Genomic DNA, 14371 nt, shown 5'->3' on the forward strand with positions numbered 1-14371 from the left:
GCTGAAGAGCCCAACTCTGCCTTCCCAGCAGGAGCATCTCTGGCCACACAGTGCACCAGTGTCCTGAAGAAGTGGGAAGAGCAGCAGAGCTGTTGGACTCTGAACTGCTCAAAGCAGTGGGGAGAACGTGAGGCCAGGAGTGTTTTAGGAAAAGGGGATAAAGGATCATATTGGGGAATATTTCGGCACTTTCACACCAGCCTTGAGTTTCACAGGAGCCTCCTTGGATGGACGCAAGCCTCCCAAGCCAAGCTGTGGCCAAAGAACTTCACCGTACCATTGCAGCAGTGGTTGGGAAAAGGCGTGGGAGTTGCATTTGGCATGGCTGCCAAAAGTTAATTAAAACAACAAAAACAAACTGGGGAGAGGGCTGTGCCCATGACAGGGTTCATCAGTCGAATCAGGCAGAGCTTGTGCTTTTTACATGCGTCAGACCAAACTCCCCACAGCGATGCCTCTACCCTTCCACCTCCTCAGGGCTAATTTAAGAGCTGTTCTTTGCAGCCCATAATAATAGTGAGAAAGAAAATCCAATCCTGTTCTGCCAAAAGGAGGAAACTGGAACAAGGGAACCGGCAGAAAACTTGTCTTGCTGCCATCTCCGGCTTTCCTAAGGAAATTCATGCTCCAGGGCACCCAGTCAAAGAAAGAGAGCTGCCAAGAGGATGCACGACTCTGATCCTACCCACAGGGGAAGCCAAGTCCATCTGCTGGGAAAGGGAAGGACATTTCCCACAGATAAAACAGCAGTGGGGTGGGATGCATAGGTGGACACAGAAATAACTATCCTGCACAGACAAGAATTTTCTCTGGGAATACCTTGGGCTCAGACTTCCTCTTTTATATGCACAACTCTCCCCCAAAATCTTTCCTGTGAGGGGCAGGTAACCTCCCCTGCCCCACCAGAGAGCACCAGCACAGTAAGAGCTCTTCACACAACAGCAGAGCAGTAACACTGTTTGTGACTGCTCCTGATCCAGCCTGTGCAGGCACAGGGAGCCAGGCTGGCTCCATGCCTCCTCCAGTACAAGTATTCAGGCAAAGCCAGAATTGAAGCAAGCAGGCTAAAGGTCACCTTCCACTCATATAGATTTGGGCTCACCCTTTGTGTTCCCCATGAAATGGCTTTTTATTTAGCCAAATCTATATAAGTGAATGCTTTTCCTATTTTTTTTTTAATCTTCCTGGAAAGTCATCTGAGGGTCATTGCTACAAGGGCACTGCTCACTCCTGCCAGGCTCAGCTCTGCTCCACACAGGCTGGGCACATCTTCAGCTTCATGACCAGGAAGAGTTGAACCCATACAACGTGGATCACAGAAGTACCAGAGTACTGGCATGAGCCAAAACAGCAGGGCTGGTTCCAAGCAATCCCACAGTGCAGGGGCTCCCAGGGACAAAAGCCACCTGCCCTTTTTGTCATAATTTTTCTAGCAATGGAGCCCAGGGTGCCCCACCTTTGAACCAGGACCTCCTCTGTGCCAGGTGAGGATATCCAGAAGCTCACACAAGCCTTTCCCCAGGCACTGCTAATGAAGGTCGAAATTCAAATGCAGCACAAAGATTTTTGCATCCAGGCTAATTGTAAATCCCATGGTAAGCTTTCAGAACTCTACATAACCTGTTTTCTTCAGAAGCTCTCAAAGACTGTCCTTAGGGACTCATGCAATGAAAAGACACCAGAATGTCAAAGATGCCATCCTCTACCTAAAAGACTATTGAAAATGCAAATTCTATGGGCAGACTTCTGTGGCAGTTTTGGATAGGAATAAAATTCTTAAAATCATGTAGAACTTGGTCCCCAAAGGCACTAAACTGCTATTCACAATAAAATACAAAATTAATTTACTAATCCTTTCCAGACTCATTTCTTCCCCATATTTCCTCAATGTGAAAGTGTGAAATTTAAAAACTGTCTGCAGCCATTTTCCATTATAATATAAAAATCAGCCAGAAACATCTTCACATTTTATGTGAGAGCTTGAGGACACCATTTTGTACGTAGCAAGAAAAGTAATTTGAGATGAGAGCTGGAGATGAGGTTCTCCACCCAGCACATGAAACACCAGCTGCTGGCTCACTCCTTCTGGGTGTGCTCACCTGGCACCATCCCTTGGCACCTTCCTGGTGCTGCTCTGTCTTCTCTCGCCTGCTGTGCTCCAAGGGTGCTCAGTGCATCCAGGTGTTTGCCCAGCCTCAGGACACTTCAGGTGGAAAACGTGAGCCAGCATGGACCAAAGGGTTTAATAACCCAGTAACCAACTGCCTAAGGAAAGACCAAAGGAATGGAATTAAAACCAATTAGTATCACCTCCACCTGCCCTTCAAGCTCCCATTAGTCTCTGGTGTAGAAACTTTCCAGGGCACATTTATACATTTGCATGTTTTACAGCCCTGGTTTCCACTGAAAGAGCTGTCACATCCATGGAGTAATTTTCAAAAATACGAAGAGCTTTTGTCCTACACCTGGTACCTGGAAACATCTTTTTTTTTTTTGTCTTCTCACTCACTACTTGTAAAGAACAGGCATGAATCAACTCTCTATCCATATACTCCTTACTGTTCATGATCTAACCTCTTCTTGTACAGGCACCCTGCCTTTTTATCTCAAAATGGGACAATTCTTGCTCCTTGCTGATAGAGGACTTCAGATTTAGCAGGGAAAGAAGTGGCATCCACTCTGTGCCCCTTGGCTTGTAATTGAGCTATGTCTGTCTTGTCTCCCTTATTCCATTTCTCCCTCTTAAGATTTAATCAGTATAATGTGCAAATACTTTGATCCATTCCAGCACCTAATCCTGCTCTGTCAAATGGGAACCACAGAGATTCCCAGGTGCACAACCAATTTTTGGGATGTTCCCTGAGCAAACTGCCAGGCCCTCAAGAGCATCAGTTCTGACCAGCTGCCTGCAAGCACTGCTCGTGGACATCTAGCAGTGTTCTCTTTGTGATTTCATCCAGAATAATAAGCAGCTATAGGGCCAATGCTGATTTGCCTTGCCACACTGGATTTGCTGGAAGCTGAGGAAGATGTAGCAGCCCTCAGGACCATTCAGAGCACTGCGTGGCTGTCCTTCTTACAAAGCCCCAAGAGCAATGTGAGTGAGAAGCACCAGTGGGAATCTTAGACAAGTAACAACCATAGGGGTCCTGTCCAATTTTTCTGGAGTGGAGAGGAGGACCTTCACCCCTCATCAGCCCTCTGTCAGCCTTGAGGACAGCTCAGGGAAGAGCTGTAGCAATGGGTGACCTGGAAAACCTGCTTCTCACCTAGTTCAAGGGCTCAGTCTACAAAGGCAAAAGTAAAGAAATGACAGAATCATATTCCAGGAACTTTGATTCTATAAAAAATTGGTTTAAGGGGTTAAGCATAATCAGCAGAGAAATGGCTGTCAGTTGAAGCCAGACATTCAGCCTGGAAGCAATTATTCATTATAGCAAACTTATATTGGAAGAACTGACAAAAGGAGAATTAGATCAGCTGAAGATTTCCTAATTCTCAAATTTCCTGTTTCTCAAGATGTTTAAACTTCCTAAATTTTATTTTTAAAAACTAATTGTCCTAAAAACTTCCGAAAATTCAGCTGGTCTTTTACATCTGAGCTCTTGCCAGAGGTCACATCCAGACAGAAGCTGAGCACTTGGCACAGACACTACTGCTGACTGCTGAAGATGTTACAGCTGATGCTGTAGAGCACAGGATAGCCTGATCTCATTTTTCCTTAAACTATGAATTACTGACTTTGAAATACATTCTAAGCTGCAGCTCTGCATCTGCTTCTCCATACCCTCTCACTTTGCACTTTTTCTTTTCTTCTGCTTCACTTTTTTTTTAATCTTTTCTACCAAGACACCAAGAAGAGAGTGTGTGTGTCATTTTCTTTTAAAGCTCCTCCTATGACAGAAGCTCTGATCCTCACCTGAAGATGCCCCCTCTCTCAAATAACTCGTTCAACAGGGAAAGTAAGAGCAGCATCTTCATACAATTCTGAAACCAGCTGGGAGAGAGCCTGACACCAGCATGGTGAGCTCCTTGCCACACAAAGCACAAACTGCACACAGGGTGGAGCAATTTCTTTCTCCAGACTGTCTAGACCAAAGTGTTATATCCCTTTCTAGTAGCAATCTCCCTGTCAAACACTGGCTTTATGTTGAAACCAACACCTTGATGCAAAGCTTAAAACCTTTTTGTCTCTCTCACCCCTGTTCCTCTTCTCTTGATACTACAGGTGCTGCTGGCTTTAGATATAGCAATAAGGCTGTTTTGGCATAAGTTGTTGTTATTATTATTATTATTGTTACAATAGGCATCTCAGCTGGAAGGCAAACCAGAGCATCCCTCACCTCAGTCTTACAAAAGCATAAGCTTTGATTTCATGGTCTACTTAAGCCAAGCTCAAAGGGCTTTCAGCTACCAAGAGTGACAACACTTTCTATGTTTGGGTTGTTGGTTATTTTCTTTCTTTGTTTTTGCCAGCCTTCCCTATATTGTCTTATGGAATGGGCAGAAACACTATCCCAAGGGAGGAGAGGAGGGATCAGCATTCCTTTCCTCAAACTGGCTGGCTCAGCTGAGCACAGAGCTGCCACCAGGAATCTGCCCCTGGTCACTTCACAAACAACCTGCTGCACAGGGAGAGAGGTGGCACAAAAGTTGAGAAAAGTATTTTACAGAAGTGGTGCTGATCACACTACTGGAGCACAGCAGACAGTTGGTAGTAATTTTCTAACCTTGTTTTTACCAGACTACCAAAGGTGACCTTTAATTAATACAAGTTTGACAGAAAGCTATTTGCTACTTCCAGATCCTTTTTAATTAAAAAATACCTCGAAAAGTCCTTGGATTAAAAACATCTTCTGGGTAGAAATAGGAACTTGAAATCAAAGAGATCCCTCTTCCTGCATACAGAGCAGCAACCTGCTGCTGTGCTGCAAGAAATCAAACCAAATCAAAAGGGTATTTTGCACCCATTCAGACCTCTTGGAGGGCTGTAGAGAGAACATCTGTGGACTGAGTTTATTCCCAATTTTTAAGCTTGATTACTAGCAGGTCTTAAAATAGCTACTGGATGCTAAGCTGTAAATAAAATGTGCAGACTAACAAAAGCTGCAACTCTGACATTTGTGCTCATTCTGTAATCATGGCCTATTATCCCAGAGTTTTTTTCAGTGGCTTCATTCACTTGAAATGAATCTGGAAAGAAGGAACAAACCTCTTGCTAGAGAGATCTGTAAGAAGCTATTGCTATGAAATTACTCACTGTGTTTCATGCTTGAAGGAGGACACAGGTGATGCCTCTGTGCCACTCATGGCCATGTAAATTCATACAGCATCTACATTCAAAATAAACCTAAGTAAGGCAAAGTAGATGTTTAATTGTTGTACACAAATACAACATCTTAAAACACAACTAAGGTTATGGCAGTAACACCCAGAATAGAACCAGGCAATGCTCTACAGGATCCACTTCAAACAAGACAAGAGTCTTTACCTCAAGCAGGTTGCAGCCTTTTTATCTCTCCCAAAATTCAGCTTCTTTTCCAAATACAGAAAGGCATCTTTGTGAAAAATCAGGATTTTAAATGCCTTTTTAAATTCCCAGAGAGTAAAGCTTAAACATTCCCTTATAAAAGCAGTATAAAGATATCTGCTTTTATGCACAGTGACAAGCAAGCAGAGTAAACCCATGCATAAAAATTGCTAAAAAGCACGACCTGAATTTCCAGAAAATGAACTTTTTTTCAGATCTATGCACTCATGACAATAAGGGAGTTCTGGTCAGCAGCAATGCAAAAATTTGCTGGATGGTTCATTCAGTCCTGCTACTTACACTCAGAAGTGAACTGAGAACTGTGCACACAGGAAACATGGAAGACTCTAGGCAGAGATGTAACAGACTCCTACATTTAACACTGGATTAGATTAAAAGCTTCTATTGCTAGAAGCTCATTGTAATTATATTTAGGTATCACCTACCAGCTCCCAGGTGTTAAAGGGTATTTAAGATAGAGAATCCTCATTTGAATTCTCAAATACAATCAGCAGATGGAAAACTGTTCCTTTTGTTTACTGCAGCTTGACAAGGCCTTTTTATTTTTGCCAGCCATTAATATTAAAGATCTAGTTCCTTGATTTAATTTAGATTTTGAAAGTCACTGACTTCTGCTCCACAGATGAGGTTTGTACCCATGACTTCTCCTTTCCCACAGGCTGCTAGGCAAAGCTCCTCCTGTCAGTACAATTAAGAGTGGAAATGTTTCACTCTTTCCTGTGGATGCTTCTGCAGGTTCTGCTGGCCAGTCCTGCCCCTGGGGCTGATTGCAAAGCTGAGTTTCTTAGACCAGGAGCAAAGAACCTAGCCCTGGATGCTGTGGAGTGGGAAAGAATGATGTGCCCCAAAAGCTGCCCTGTGGCATCTCTGAGGCTGCACAGAAGGTTGCAGATGAAATTTTTGGTCCCATCTTCAGCCCCTTTAGCTTGCATCCCAGCTCTGCCAAGGGGATGCCAGGCCATGCCCTGTTGGCATCCCCATTTCTTTTAAAGGTAGCAGGAAAATTCTCCTTTCACACCTCCTGAGTGGAATTTGCTCCCTCCCCAGCTGTCCTGGTGCAGGTTCATTTGCAAACTCTCTAAACTAGACTGGTGGAGTGTTTGCCCCCTGAAAAACCTTCATTAAAGAAAAAAAAGTATTTTTTGGTTTAAGTATTTCCAATAGATGACCTCATGCCGCACTGAGTGCCCACCCTGCACAGGAGAGCAGGGAGAGCACAGGAGCCCATGAGCACAGGCAGCGCGAGGGGCTGAGCTGCAGCTGCCTCAGGCCCTGGCACAGCAGGGATTGCTGGGAGCAAAGAGGGGCACAGTGGCAATCTCCAGAAGCTCAGGCCCAGACAAACTGGAGAGTGAGTGCCTTGACAACATATTTTCAGGTGACCATACAGTCAGCTTTAGCCCTCTCCTCAATGTAATACAGCTTCTAAAACAAGACAATTTCCTCAAAATTATAGTATTAAACACAAAGAAATTCTGTTTTCATAAATACAAATATACACCCACATATACACACTTACAGAACAGGAATTTTATGAAGCAACCAAGGGAAATGAAGTGTTTGAAAACTACTTCAACCTACAAGCTCCACACAGACTTTTACTGGCTTTACTCAGTTCTATTAACCAGCACACACTTATCTATAAAGCGTTCTTCTTTATTTAAGTTAAACAAATTTTCAAGGATGGTTTCCATCTATAAAATGAACAAGTACAAGCTCTGTACAGCAGACTTTTCAAACCAACTGAAAAAAACAGTTTCCAAACTATGTTTTGAAAATCTGCAAAATAAACAGTATCACCATTCTTGTTCTGAAGACGGTAAGAAAAGTTCTCAGGAGACTCCATCACAATTTGCTTCAAGGGCTCTTAATTTATCTTTCAAACAGATTAATTTCTTCAGCATTAAAAACCCCTAAAATCACAGTAAGTAACTTTGGCACACTGTCATGTAAACATAACAAAAGGATACCACTTCTTGTCTGTTCTCTCAAAGAAAAGCATACAGCTCCTATATTAAAACCCCTATGCACAACATCCATGGGGAATTGCTGAAAAGATATTCCTACTTTATGAATATTGCAGTCATTAAAGACTAAAGTGATGGAATATGGATTTTTTAAAAATTTCTTTTTACTAGCAATTCAGATTCAGAGATAATCCAATTCAGAGATAAGAGGCAGGCCAATATTGAGAGTTGCAGCTGCTGATTTCAGTTAATACCACCCTCAATCAGATCAAAGCTGGGAATGGAAATACCTCCATGGTTGAAGCTGAGTGGTTGGGTTTTTTTAACTTCCTTTTAAATTCTGTTTTCTGAAGCCTCAAACAACTGGTTTGCTGCTGAGCTCATATTTCAGCATTTGTTTTCCAAAACATGAAGGCATCTATTGCTATGTTTATGAAATATGTTCTTCAAGTTCTCAGCTAGGTCAAAGGCTACAGGGAGAGACTAAAAGCTGAAAATATTTTATCCACTGGCCTTTAAAACAGGCAAGTTTTGGAGAAAGTGGATTGTGGATAAGCAGAGAAAAAGTATTAATTATTTATTTAAAAAGTCAGATGATGATGGATGGGTAAAACTGGATTTAAGGGCCCCATCCAAAAGGTAAGCAGGTACCTGTAGGCCATAACTTCAGACACACAAGGCATCTATGGGCACAGTGAAGCCACCTTGCCCATAAGAGTACCATCTCTACACCTGATGCACAGGTACAGCCAAGGGAAAATAAAAAAAAAAATCAGGAACTACTCCACTTCCAGGACAAAGAAAGAGGGGAACTGTATCAGCATACTACAGTACAGCAGATGTTTTGCATCTCCTTATGATCAACCCTTATATTTTCCCAAGATCCATCTTTCCAAAACCACTTCCTGGCATTCCATGTCTGCACTAATTTTTGTCAATGCTGTCTTACTTATTAATACTTTTTTACCTTCCTTCTCATTTTAAAAGCTCATTGAAGCATTTGCTTTTAATAAAAAAGTATATAGTCTATGCAAACATAAGAAAGGACAGGTCAAAGTTGGGGTTACCTTTGACGAGCATTGTTTTATAAAAATGACATCAGCTGGACTGAAGCTGCAAAATGCACAAGTTCTATGGTTAAAAACACATAGGCTATGCAGGTATCCAGGTTGATTCCCAGAGTCAAGCCTGAATTCATTCAAAAGCTACATTTAAAGAAACAAAATGGAAGAAAATTCCCCAGTAGTAGGTCTATAAATTAAGCAAGTGCAATTCAGAGATATTACATAGCTGCTCATCCTTGCAAATTAAAATTCAGATCTTGTGCTGTTGTCAGTGGTGTTTCAATTCTAACTTATTTCTACAACTCAAAAGGGGAGCTTGAGACAATTTTTTCCTCATTAGGGCCCAGAATAAAACTCTGCCGAACCAATACACCTGCACAAAAGCTCTGTGCAGTTTATATAATTTTGTAACAAAAGAAGTATTTTAAAGACAAAGTACTACAGAAATGATCAACACAAATATAAAGTACAGGTTTAACATTATCCAGAGCACAGGTGATGAATTCCCAAGCTGGAATAAACAATCCAAGCAATCATCTGAGCAGATGCATTGACTTCCTCTGCTATTTTCTTTCTCCTTTCTCCTCCTGAGTTTCATGATCTCCAGCGAGGGTGAAGTGTTAAGAAGTAGATCCAGTTTGCAAAGCAAAAGCATCCAGTGTTAGCAGGGACATCACACCCAGCAGCACAAAATCCGCACCCTCTGAGTTTCTCTCTCCTACACTCCAATCCAATTTCTGGTTATACATATGTCAATCACTTTGTTGATAATTATAGGATGATGAAAACTGATACAAATCATTGGGAACTGACAATATATATACTTTCATATATTTATATTTAGAGTCCATCATAGAAAAGTTCATATTCAAATTACCAAGTACACACAGGAGAAAAAAAAAGAAACTTCAAAATGACACTTCTGGTTCTGGAAATGACAAACCATGACTTCTATTCCAATGGAGTTTTCAAATTACCTTCTCCTAGTAATTTTTCCCACCCTCCCTCCCACACTGTTCCCCACAGATGTTTCTTCAGATCCTTTTGTTTACAATACGTCAGTTGTTCCTAGAGTTAATTATCTGCTGTGCAAGTAGTAGCTGAAGACAGAAAGGAACAGTTGAAGTCTGCAGCACAATTCCTTCTTCCTGTGATGCTCAGTGACATCTTTGCAGTGCTCTGAGTCCCCTGGATCCCTGCTGTCTGCTTCAGCACTCTACTTTCAGATAAAGGTGGAATACTGAGGTATATAAGTTCAGTGGAAAGTTTTAAGAAATACATCAGTAATTCAATCAAAACTTTGCCCAATGTTTTTCAGTTGAAACAGCACTTTGCTTGTAAGTCCTTCTACTGCTGCAGATTAAGTGTGAATTTCCACTGCTGTGACAAAGAAGGATTGCAGATCTCAACGGTGAGACCACCATTTTTGGCATTTCGGCTGTCTAGACAGAGGTTGCTGCCAACGTGCCTCAGTTTAGAATTGCTTTCAATTTGTTCCCATTTCTGGAAGAGAAAATACAGTTATTGACCTGGAAAAGCAGGAAAAGGAAGAATTCTACATCATGTCCTTTGCAGCCTTCATAAGCTTCCCTGGCTTGTGCCTGGAAATGTGTACAAACTGCAATAACAGGAGCAGTTTGGATGATCCTTGAGTAAGAGTAGGTAAGTTCTGGCAAGCCTTGCCAGAACAGCTGTTCTTTCTGCTAACACTCTGCAAGACACAGAATACACCAACACATTTCCTTCTAGTTCAGAACTTCTCAAATACACTACCTCACCCTGTTACCTGTGTGACACCTTTGGTCTGAAGAAAAAAACGAGAATCAAAATCCATCCACATAGCACTACAATACTAAGCATAGAGAAGCAAGAAGCACATTCACTATAGTCAACTCTACAGAAATCCAGAAATTTGTCAGACACCTTTCAATTCTACAGAAGATAAGAAATCTGTGCTGTCAAAAGTTCTTTGTCCAAGATGATGTCAAGGACAGAATAAACTCCAAATACAGGATTAAAAAAAAAAAAGGGGGGGGGGTGGTTTCTCTTGTATGTCTACCATAACATGCCTGTAAACCTTATCAAGAAAATCTTGCTTCCTTAGTTTCCTTCTCTGAAGAGTGGCAAGAATATTCCTTCCTTCATCAATAAACAGTGTTTCAGGAACCTATCTGCCAAAACAGATATAGAAGCAAGGAAGCTGGCAGATGATCAGAACTGATGACTGAGCAGAAAGAGATGAGTTGTTTTTTGACTAGATCAAAAAGATGGTATGACTCTGCAAATGTCAATTTCCTCAGTCATGGGAAATAGATGAAGTTACAATGCTGTATTGATAAAAATGAATTTGATGATTTCTAGGGCTGCTATAAGCAGGCCACAACTGAAAAGAAGGAAAAACACATTTTCTGAGAAACAGCATACATAACATTCAAACTTCACTGAGTGAGACCTTTCAAAAAGACATTGTGGAATATACAAACTCTTTCAGAAGACACACGAGGCAGCTGAACGCTGTGACACAGCAATGGGTGAAACCTTTACATAAGGCCCTGTTGGGATAAAGCTTATTCTGCCCTTATGACAACATGAATCCTAGCTTCCCACACACAAACAACAGTAAAAGTAGAGCCTACAGAAGATATGACAGATCACCATGGCATTGTTTATTCACCATCCTTGTTTTCCCCAGCTTTTGCAGAGTGCAATCATGACATACTAACCTGTCTGCTGTCGTTTTCCCTACAGCCCTGAAGTTTTATTAGTGAACCAGGAGCTCTGTCCACAACAGTAAGGCACAAATCCATGTGTTTCACTGACTTGTCCTTTGTTAAGGCCCATTCCTACAAAAAGGAAGAAACAAAAAGTGTACAAAATTGTGTATGTTAATACATGCTACCTCTGCATACACAGCCCAAGTTAAAATCCTGCAAAAAGCTATGTACTGGCATTAGAACAGTTCATTGTTTCCCACAGGGCAGGAGATGAAAAGTCCATCTCAAACAGTAATTCCAATTGCTTCAGTGTCCCCACATCAGCTCAGGGCAGAGCTTGCTGTTTACTCCCTCTGCTGGCTTTACACAGCTGCTGCTGCCAGTCACACAGGGCCTCCTGGAAGATACTCCTCCAAATGCTTATTTTGTTAGGTATTTATTTTTGTGTGTGTGTGTGTATTACACCTGTCCCTTTCTTCTATGTGGAAGGATTTCTACATTTGTAAATATACATAAAACCCCTAAAAGCTTGGTCTGCAGCACCACTGGCCACCCTGCCCACACACTGAACAAAGCACATGGACCACAGTGAGGAAACAGCAGTTCTTAATACAATTAAGATCACCAGAAAGCAATACACAAAAGGGATAGAGAGAATGTTCCCTCCCATGCAAGGCATGATGTACAACAGAATCTCTGTTAAATGTATTTAAATATGCAACTCTTAAATAGAGAGCAAAGAGAAGCTGTTCTGCATGTACTGCTGCCCAGCTTGTTTGATCTCAGCATCTTTTCACACAGAGCCTGATCTTGCACTGCTGTTCAGACTCTCTCCATATGCCTCTCTCCTTTCAAGTTTGGTCTCCAGGGTCCACACTGGTCTCCATTTGTCTAACTACCCTTTGAGGAAAGAAGCCACTTGATTAAAGCCAGGCTAATGATCCAAATCATGCTTATAAACTACTTAAAATGGCATGATTAGCTTCTCTCAAGCAACTTAAGAGGATTTAGTGTGGTATAATACAAAACCTTAGACATACAGGGCCAAGCCTGTATGTTAAATAACATTTAAATGTTATTTTGCATGTAATCAGTGTTTCAGAAATAAAATAAATGTATAATTACTTTGAAACTCAGCAGATTTAACAATTATTAAATCTCTTTGGGAAGAGATGCTCAGAACACTGTCAGAATTTGCAACCCAAGAGATTACAAGTAATCACAACCATACAGGTCTCAAGCCACTGGATGGGTTTACTGTACAGTATTCTGCAAGTACTAGAATGATGACAGCTGTGGAAAACAAAGCAAAGCCAGGACAAATCTGTGTATCCTTTTGTCTTCCAAACTCTTAGCTGATAACTTCTTTTACTCTCAGCATGTTAAACTCAGATGATAGCAAAATTACTTGCTTTCTCAGTTCTGTCCAGTAAGATGGCAACAAGAACCATTAATGTATAATAAAATATTAATAGCCACTTTTTTTAGTTACAACCAAAGGAATTAAGCAAGTTCTTTTCAGAGCTTATCAGGACTTACAAACGGTCCCAAACTCTTCCCTGGTAAGATTTATAGTGAAAAATGACAGCTGAAAATACTACCAGGGATGTAGTAAAACTTGCATCTGAGAACCCTGCAGTGAGAATTAGAGCCTTGAAATGATTACCTTTATACATCTCTACCCTTCCATCAAAAAGCTGTATGAGCTCCAGCCACAACAGAAATTATGCAAGAAGTTAACCCTTTTAAAAGCCAAAGTACAGCTGCTTCATGAAACTCCAAGCCCTGTTGCTGGAAACATCTACATGATGGCCCCTCATGTTACAAGACACAGTGTATAGATACTTTCCTCCACAGATCAGTAACTATGACTATAATGGAGGTAAGATGGAACAAGTTCCACTACACCAGAGGAGAAACTGTAAGCAGTGTATATGCTCAGGGCACAGGCTGGAAATTGGATAGCTTTATTGCAAAAATCAGAATATCTGAGAAAATCTGTGTGAAATCAGAAATAAAAAGTTAGTAGACAAACTAACCTGAAACCTTCCCCTTGAACCTAAGTGCATTTGGTTTTACCTTTAGCTCTTTATCACAACCCTGCATATTTGCATATTCTCAAGCACACCACAAGCTACTCAGCCCTCTGGAGAGGCACAACTACCCCTGAGTTGTACCAGCCTGGAGGAGGGGAGAGCAGGGGAAAAAGGGGGCAGAAATCCCGTTTTTACTTAGGTTTTGCATTTTAAGTTGTGTTGAACATAAGACAGAAGACACTCTTCAACTTATAGAAGATTGTCACAGCCTATAATGTCCTTAACTCCTCAAAAAACCTCCTGATAAGAATAAGGTGCAAAACACAAAGTACAGATCTACAGACTGTGGTTTGTTCCCTATCCCTCTCCTCCCATGCTGTCATTTCTTTTCAACCCAATATGAGTTCTGCTTGGACATAAAATCTGGGTTTGACCTGTCTGAATGTCCTCTCAAAGGACTATGCACTTGTTCAGAGCAAGTGCATAGTGGATTGTCAAGGTCAATGCCACAGGAAAAAACACATACATAGAAAGAAGAGGGTCAGCTTCAGGGAGAGGAGTTTGAAAAAGAAAGATAACTTTGTGTATCTACAAAGAGCACACAACATCAGCAGAAAATTCTACGATTTCTGCTCCAAGGCACTTGTGACACATCTACCCTTTCTCCCAAAAACCCCACTGTGGCTTCTGAAAAGATGAGAGTACTTTCATAAAGGTAATTGAAAAAGCCTCCAGAGATAAATTCCCTTTAATGATAGGGAAAGGAGGCATTTCTCACATGTTTATTTGAATGAATTGTCATCATACATCTTGCAGGAAATTACTTCATTTTAGGCTTCATCTTATTTTAGGCTTTTCCTCTTCTAATTTAAATCAGAGTCTGACACTCATTCAAGAGTAGTTTTTAGTAGTTTTTAATTGGTCAGCCTTCTATTTTAACAGCTGTACTTGACACATTAATATTACATTTGATTTAAAGTCAGGTTTAAATCTGACAAGGATTTAGTGACAAAGCAGCACACAAAGCAGTGAGAACCTC

General features: G+C 41.3%; 1 protein-coding gene across 1 annotated transcript in view; it reads right to left on the reverse strand.

Moving 5' to 3' along the window:
* Positions 1-9606: 9606 nt before the first annotated feature.
* The window catches only part of GALNT2 (polypeptide N-acetylgalactosaminyltransferase 2), a 96745-nt gene continuing 91980 nt past the window's right edge, over positions 9607-14371 (reverse strand). The window contains exons 15-16 of the mRNA XM_066545653.1: positions 11306-11425; positions 9607-10085 (exon numbers count right to left, since the gene is read on the reverse strand). Of these exons, the coding sequence (XP_066401750.1) occupies positions 9930-10085; positions 11306-11425 (276 nt within the window). The 3' untranslated portion in view covers positions 9607-9929. The remainder of the gene's footprint in view (positions 10086-11305; positions 11426-14371) is intronic.

This window comes from Molothrus aeneus, chromosome 3, assembly GCF_037042795.1.
Source record: "Molothrus aeneus isolate 106 chromosome 3, BPBGC_Maene_1.0, whole genome shotgun sequence".
Lineage (NCBI taxonomy): Eukaryota > Metazoa > Chordata > Aves > Passeriformes > Icteridae > Molothrus > Molothrus aeneus.